The 8428-nt window shown below is 36.0% G+C and overlaps 1 protein-coding gene across 2 annotated transcripts; it reads right to left on the bottom strand.

The window, feature by feature from the left end:
* Positions 1-1146: 1146 nt before the first annotated feature.
* On the bottom strand, positions 1147-7886 carry LOC306884474 (uncharacterized protein). 2 transcript variants are annotated; one of them, XM_079440363.1, is made up of 5 exons: positions 7601-7886; positions 3638-3679; positions 3389-3516; positions 2601-2672; positions 1147-2005 (listed from the first exon to the last, which is right to left on the bottom strand). In XM_079440363.1, exons 1-4 carry the CDS (start codon positions 7719-7721, stop codon positions 2616-2618), a joined length of 348 nt encoding a protein of 115 aa, XP_079296489.1. In that variant the 5' UTR covers positions 7722-7886; the 3' UTR covers positions 1147-2005; positions 2601-2615. The 2 variants fall into 2 exon arrangements, with proteins under 2 accessions (XP_079296489.1, XP_079296490.1); XM_079440364.1 differs by having other exon boundaries at positions 2616-2672; positions 7601-7868.
* Positions 7887-8428: the final 542 nt, after the last annotated feature.

Below are 8428 nucleotides of genomic sequence, written 5' to 3'. Positions count from 1 at the left end.
GTGCCTATTGGCTACTTCAGCCTGGGTGGAGTAGAAAGACGTAAACAGAGAGAACAGCAAGCTTGCTAGACTGGTTTACCTGGTTGCCTGTATCATCAGACAGGATTTTATCATAACTCATAATTTGTTAAAAAAGAGCATATAGTTATTTAATTATGTAGTGTAATATTTTATTTTCTTTAAGTTTTGATAGTTTGGGGGTATACAGGGTTGATAGTCCTTTTGAATCTTGTCCTAATTTTGATTATTTTATTGTATTGTTTTATTTTGTTCAGGGGAAGTCGAGAGTTTCTGGGATATGCAGGGATTTGATATTTGTCCTAATTTTACAGACATTTGTAACATTTTATTTTATTGTATTTTTAAAACATATTTTATTTGTTATTTTTATCGTTTAGGGGAAGCTGAGATAGTTCGGGGGTATACAGGGTTGATAGTCCTTTTGATTCTTGTTTTGCCTTTTCTTGGCTTTTGTTTTGGTTTGGGGAAGTTGAGAGTTTCAGGGATATGAAACGGAGATTCTTTGATTCTTGTTGTAATTTTGTTATGAACATTTCTAACGTCAGTTACATTGTTTATGTTTTGGTGTAAATGACTTTCCTCTGAGCAAGAAGAAGATAATGGGCTGATGACTTCTCTGCCTCCTCCCATTGCTGGAATGTGGAAAAAGCTGAATGTCTGTCATTTCAAACACGAATTTCAAAGACCATGAAAACTTCATAAACCTTGACATTCTGCCAGAACCATAGTGCTTTTCGCTGGTATTGTAATGGCCAATTGGGATTTTAGGTCTTTGTTGATGAGATGCATATTTAATTGGGTGTGCGGGTGTGCCGGGAACTAAGAGGGGAAGAGCAGGAGGGGCGTCCTGATCTCAAGGGTGTGTCTTGATGCTTTCAATGTTCTTAAATTAGTTTTCATAGTTTCACTCAATATTTAAAGGGAGTGCTTGCCCTGCCTCTTTCGTATAGCATGTACTCTGTTACCGATGTACACACAACCATATTTAGTACACAAATACTTTGCAATGTTACTTACTTGCTACTTTATGCTTCAAATATTGTGCAGATGAGACTTGTTAGCTTTTTTTTTTTGCAATTTTCTGTTCTAAATGTAAGAATAAAAAATGAGAACAGGTTTATTTTTCACAAAACTGAATTTATTACAGATGGTATATTGAAAAAATGTGCTGTTTTCAGACTTCATGGGGAACAATGAGTCAAGTACGTGAATAGGATCAGTTAAAGTGTAGTTGTGAGGCAGCATGCATGGCTTCCACAAACAAATCATGTAACCAAGCAGCTGCTCTGACATCATTCGCAGGTTTTGTGAGTTGTTTATAAAGGCTGCTATAGCAAACTACATATAAGAGCATTACTAAAACCCCATCACGCTATAACCACACTGAAACCGATTTACCCAGCTGTCTTTATGCTTTACAGACATCAGTTGCCCTCTTTTTTGGATTTGCCTGTGATTGTCTTTTTCTGCTCCTTGTTTCAAATACTGTCTCAGATACTACACTGACTATGTGTTTGGACTGGAATGTTTTAAAACTTTTCTCGCTCTGATTGTGTGAGAATCATCTAGCTGACCTCATTGTGTCGGGTGAAGGAAAACTGGTTTTAGGGCAGGTAAGAAAGACAGACATTGCCTATATAAATATGTCCAAATCACAAGCACATGCATGTAATATTTGCACAAATTTGATGGCACGAACTGCACAGTATATGTGAATATTGCATAGCTAAATAATAGTGTTGTTACATGAGCTTTTTTTTCTTGTGAATAGGATAGGTTTACGTGAAGAAAAGTGGTAAATTAAAAGAGGTAAGTAGAGGTTGTTTGTGAGGACAAAGCAAGAGAGAGAGGTGGGTCTCTTTGTTTTTTTGTGTGACATTGGATATTATTTAGAGTCCATCAGAGGTTTAGTATGATAATATTCAGCCATGGCCCGCAGCAGCTAATGAACTCTCTCTTCTTAAGCAAGAAGCAGCGCATCACCCTGAAAACAAAAGAGAAGGACAGTTATGTTGTTCGATGCACATACTGTGATTCTTCAGAATTTGAGTGAAACTAGCTACACATGAAACACAGGTATGTTTTATACAAAACCTGTTTGTGCACATGTTCTGTGATGTAATGGGCTGTAGACATAAAATCTGTCTGGTAAAACTGTAAACTACAAAAGCTACTAAATATCACAGGACACTGAGATCTAACTGTCAAATGGCTTCCCTGAATAAGTTGAGTAAAAGACCATTAAATAAAGATTCCAAAGAATTTTCTTTAGTGTGTAAAGAAAGTCGCCAATAAATGATTTGATTTAAAAAGCTGTGCATTTTCATGTACTGAGTCAGACATCTCTTGCTAGTACTTAATCTGCATACATTTTCTTGTGTAGAAAAATTGTGAACTACTTTGTGTCAGAGAATATAGGCCTACTATACCTTAAATTTTGTTACCCGACGTTAAGTAGACTAATACATTCCTTGAAATCAAGTGTCATTTTCCTTACTTTGCAATTTTATTATTTTTCGAAGTTATTTTTTTAAAGGTTTTGCTATTTTGCTGTAATTCCCATCTCAAGAAAAGCTCACCATCTTCTCTCTCACCTACTGCCCAGCGTCTGTAGGCTGCTTTCCAGCTCCTTCCTGCTTCGACACATCCCCCTGCAGGCAAAAACACATCAACACATCTCAGATATGAACGGTTCTTTATCGCTGTTTATCATGTTTTCACCTCTTCACGTATTTACGCAACAGAAAAAAAACAGTACTGTAATTTTTAAATGATGAAATACATCAGTTTTGTTGTTATTGCTCTCTGGAAGATTTCAGATTCATGTTCAGGAGGTATTTTGTTGCTGCACATCGACTAATAATGGTCGCGTGGTTATGGCTTGTTTCTTCATGAGATTTTACATGAATAAAAACAATATTGGAACTCGAATGAAAGGAACTAGGATGTATTTTAAAAATGCAGAGCAATATTTAGAAAGCAGAAATAGATCTTGATAATTTGATGTACTGAAATGTAGAGATTTTAGTCTGTAATGGTAATGGCTTTGAGGAAAATGCAATCATTCAGCATGCTTTTATTGCATGCATGCATTTGAGTTTCTAAAAGCACCTCAGTGTTCTCCAGCTCATGTTTGGGTAAGAAAGAAAAGCATGGCCATCATATAAAATAGACCAACTTTATGACTGAATAGTGCATTAAGCAATTTACAGTGTATTAAGCAATTTGCAGCTGTACTAAAATATATGAGCAAATAATAATATTGCGCATCTAAAGACACCAATGCAACTGACTTCAATGTTTTGAATTTTACATATACTTTTTAAAAACATCCAGTTAATTGACCTCATTCAAATCGAATCCTTACCGGTTTGACAAGGCCAGTGGATGCAACCACACTCTCCAGCCCCTCCACTGCCTTTTCGGACACCTGATTGGCTCCAGTCACGGCGGTCTCGCTCACAAGATTCGCCTGCTCAGTTGTTTTCTGGGCAGCTAGGACAGATGAAAATGTGTTCTTATATTTTGATCTGAGACTTTCCGTAGATTAGGGTATTTATGAAAATGACATATTGAGTGTTGTTTAGTTAAGACCTGTTTCTATCAATTATTTTACCTGTGTTTACACTTGTCACAACACCTTCCTTTGTCTTTGCACCTGTCAGAAAAAAATAAATAAAAGGTTATTGTGAAGTAATGTAGCTCAAATAATAATTCACCCCAAAAAAAAAAAATCTGTAAACATTTATTGCCCTAATGTCATTCCAAACTTGTATGACTTTTACTGTGGAACACAAAAGAAGGCTTTTTTTCCCATACAGTGAAAGTCTTTGGGGTCCAAAACAACATGTACAACAAACACTGCCATTTCTTCAAAACTATCTTCTTTTGTGTTCTACAGAAGGAAGTGATTTATATAGTTTTGGAATTAACACATTATTTTAATAATGAAAGAATCTTAGGTGAACTGTCCCTTTAAATTCTCAGACATACATTCCTGTGAACAAATGCTTTTTTTCACAAACTTGTAACTAATCTCATCTTATTTTTAGACAGATGTCTGATCCTCGATTGATTCTTTCAGTGCTGGCTCCTATTCTGTTCTGGGATCCATACACTTAGTCTCCTCTGGCAGTGCAGCTAAAGGTCCAGCTTTCTCCAGTACCCAGGAGACTACAAAATCATGGCAAGTAAAAATGCTTCTAATCCACAGTCAGTGAACAGGCTGTTGATTGGCATCACTAAGTGCTATTAAGCATTACGATCAAGAAACATCCTTTATACTGAGACGCTTCCTGCATGTTAACAGTGGAAAAACCCACTTCAGCCTCTGAAAGGCCCTGGCATCTCCAGTTCTGAATACGCGTTGCACGAATGGCCCGTAGAACAAGCGTAAGCTCTGTTTCTTTCCCAGAACTTTTGAGCCCACAGCAATGTGTCTGTGAAAGTCACTCCTCCTTCCCAACATGCACACGCACAGCACAACAAATACACCCCTCAAGAGAGACGTGACATTGTCCTTGTTGTTCTGGACAAAGAGCTGATTTACTATCAAGACATGCAGATTCTTCAGGGCTTAGCCTCTGCTAGCAACACAAACGGAAGCCTGAAATCTTGTATTATTTATGTTATAATCAATAAAGATTGAGAATATTGCCGCCACCTGACCACTGCTGCAATATGATGTCACTTCCACAGCATCTCGGATTACGTGACCAAGTATAAAACGTCTCTATTGCTGCAGCTTGCTGCTACGATTAAGAGGAGGAGACTGCGATATACCAAATATAGTTCAGCATAATTATAGAGGAAGATATTAGATTTTATTAAGATATTATTTCTTTATCATGCAAAGAGGACACAGCACTTTTTCAGATAATAATACTAATATATAATGATGATAATGCTAGCAGGATCTATATTTAAAAGTACTGATAGGGCAAAATTTAATCTTCATTTGTATTCTATACATTAGTCTGAATGTCATCACCTCTCTCTCTAGTCAAATCCCGAAGCTTTAATTTCTGATCCATATGAGACGTAATGGAATTAAGTCTTCAAAATAATTAAACTGGACTGTGCTCACACAGTTATATAATGTAACAGAAATGAAAGTGACAGGTTTATGTGAGCTCAGCCTGGTCTACAGTAGGGCTCCAAACGTCTGAGACCACTAGTAAAAATTCTTGTTTCATTTTTTTATTTGTATCTATTAGAATTTTAGTTAGAGTTTTGTTTCTTATGCATTATTATAATAATTTGAGTGAAAAAAGAACATGTATTTCACTATTTTTCAGAGTTTGGCTTGTCACACTTTTGCTATATTGACAGCAGCACTCGAGCATCATCAGCTTCACAAGTTTGTCAAACCTGATGATCATGTTCTCCAGCATGATTTGAGATGATACAAAGAGTATCTTAAACTTCAATGGGAGCTCATCTGACTGTCTGTTCAAAAAGCCACATGATTAATGTCACAAAACTACTTATAGCAGTGCAGAATCTCAAATACTTTTTATTCATTCAGCATTATAATCTTAGCGCGTCATTATTTGAAATAAAATAAACATTAACTGAAATAACAAAATATTTGAATAAATCAAATTTGAGAATGACTAAAACTAAAAACTATAAAAGTATATTATCAAAAACTGCAATAGTATGTCAATGAAGCAACACTGCCACGAAATAAAACTCAATGAAACTAAATAGACAAAAACTAAAAGCTATATATAAAAACTAAAAACCATACAGTAATTAAACTATGTATATAATCGAATATATATGATATTAAAATAGCACTGCCATTAAATAAGACAATTAAAGATAGGTTTGAGAGTCTATCAACATTCAATCTATATTATTAAGATGCATATGCAGGCATAAAAAAATATCTGTACTGTATATAACAGATGTCTATGTCTATACAGTAGTTGAGTCTCTAGGGTGGCAAGGGAGGTGTGTATGTGTTGGCAATTTGTCACAGTTCAGTGGAAAGTGACCTCGCTTTTCTTTGAGAGGCTTGAGATTTCTCTGATTAAAGTAGATTGTCTGTGTGGTGCAGAGGAAAGCTTTTACCTCCAGCTGCAACACACACACACACTCCAGCCTGGCTCATACACACTTCCTTCTCTTCCTCTCCAACGTAAGTCAAAGCTCCTTTTAATAGCAAGCACATTGTTCTTTCCCTTCTCTGATGTGAGACAGGTTGTGCTCTTAAAAAAACTGAAAGCGTACAGTGACAGGCTCCTGCGACTGCTCCTGTGTACACACTGAGAGCCATTACAATCATCAAAGATTGTGTACTGACCCGGGCAGACCCTGGTCTCCGTGGACCGGGATGTGAAGTGGACCGGAAGGGAATGGGATTACAGTACAGTGTGCTCCTGTCAGCATAGTAGCACAACCAGGAAGACACATAATGCTTGTGCCTAAAGTCATGTACAAGATGCAGTGGTTTACAGTAACACCTTACTGTGCTTTAAAACGTTACCCATATTGCATGTCAGTATAATTAGTCCTACAATATGACAGTTACTTACAATGTAAAAACAATAAGATGCTCAGCATATTTAAGCATTCTTATGTAATCAGACTGCAATATCATCATCATCAAGAGACAGTATGTTAACTACTGTATCGTATAGTTTACAAATTCTTTTAACACGCAAAATAAATGGAGTTCAATTAGGCTCTTCTATTCATAATGTATCTGCCACTCACAGCTCATCGATTGATTGCATCCTGAAGTTATTGAAAAGACAAAGTGCTTCCTTTCTTCTTCTTGTCCTGTCTTTCTTTATCTCTGTCTGTCTCCCTCCTCATTCCCCACCCATTCCTGACAATAGAAACGCGTGTAAAGCTACTGCTCAGAGTAAACAAGCATGGTACTAGCAACCATGTTAAGCTGTCTAGCAGTGTTGTCTAGTAGCTGAATCAAGGCAAATTAATTTGTGATCTAATAAGAGACTACAGGCAGGTAGATAATGCTGGTTTGTCTTTTGTTCACTTACTTGTTGTGACGAAGCACAACAGTCACATGTAATAATGGGCTCATGCCCCGCATTTATCTTCATTGCCCTGGATTTCATTTTCAGGGTTCTGATCAGTGGCTAATAATTCAATTGTCTAATACTTAAAAGTGGTATATATATATATATATATATATATATATATATATATATATATATATATATATACACACATCATAAATTGTAAGCAAAAATGTACTATTTAGATTATGGTGATAATGATCAAATAAAATGAATGCATCATTAAAAAAAGGAAACCCAACAACTTCCAAACAGTTTTCTTTCTTGAATATATTTGGTTAAGATATGTATGAATGTAATTTATTAAAATGCATTTTTGTATTAGGTTATTTAATATAGATTTAAATTATATCAGTAAAATTGACTTTAAATATGCGTTTGTAATTTTACAATTGGTTTGTAAATTTCTAATTTACATTGTTTTTAAATATGAAAATGGAACACCATACCATTTTATATATTTTTAGATTGTACAAAATGCACTTTAATTCTCTCTCTTTTCTCTCCTTAGTTGATTTTGTACATACCTACATACATGACCCCCTCTTTGGTTTTGGCAGCTGCCTCCTCCACCCCGGCCTTAGTTTTCTCGGCAGCAGCCACCACTCCCTCCTTAGCCATGGAGAATCCCTTCTTGAACGCATCCATACTGAAGCTCAGAGCTGTATGTCCTTTAACTGGAAGTGGCTCTCGTCTTATAACCGGTGGATGGAGCTGTGTGTGCTCTGACTGCCAGTGTGGTAAGTGAGTTTGCCAGAGTCTGTGTGCAGCTCCTTTGAGAGTGGGATGGGCACTCAGTGCTCAGACAGATTGGGACACCCTTAACAAGAGGAGTAGTCAAGCGGATGGGGAGAAGAATGCATGGAGAGAGAGAGAGAGAGATGGGGGTATAATAACAAGTGGGTGAGAGTAATGATGAGAAATGGATTGCACAAGAAGAAAGCTTTTTCAGTTTGGCCTGTTTTCTCCAGCCACCCATAATAAATGAGATTCACATACTGGAAGATTAAATTGTTAATGCTCAAGTCCAGCATCAGCGCACAGCTTCATAAAACTATTAAACAATCTCTTCCCTTAATCCTGCCATATGCATACAAGCCACAAAACACACTTACAAGCTAGCCAAAACCAGTGTCATAAACCGTCTACTCTTTTATTTTAATACTTTATGTACTATGTATTAATATTTTGAATTCGTTTTTATTTTTGGTTTTCAGTTTTAATCTTAGTTAATTTTTATAATTAGTTTGTTTAATTCTGTATAGTTTTAGTTTTATTTCCGTTTTAGTTTTAGTAAGTTTAATCATTCAACTTAAACATTTATTTTAGCTTGGCGTCAAAACAAATTCTAATTT

The sequence above is a fragment of the Barbus barbus genome (genome assembly GCF_936440315.1).
Source record: "Barbus barbus genome assembly, chromosome: 18".
Classification (NCBI taxonomy): Eukaryota; Metazoa; Chordata; class Actinopteri; order Cypriniformes; family Cyprinidae; genus Barbus; species Barbus barbus.
Note: the sequence above shows the minus strand (reverse complement) of the source record. Positions and strands in the feature narration are given on the sequence as shown.

Bases quoted from the DNA above. Each gene is read 5' to 3' on its own strand.
- LOC306884474 (XM_079440363.1), bottom strand. From the start codon at position 7,721: ATGGATGCGTTCAAGAAGGGATTCTCCATGGCTAAGGAGGGAGTGGTG. The intron at 3,517-3,637 runs GTAAAATAATTG...CATCTGTCCTAG, and splicing joins TGTGACAAGTGTAAACACAG to CTGCCCAGAAAACAACTGAG. The intron at 2,673-3,388 runs GTAAGGATTCGA...TTTTGCCTGCAG, and splicing joins CCACTGGCCTTGTCAAACCG to GGGGATGTGTCGAAGCAGGA.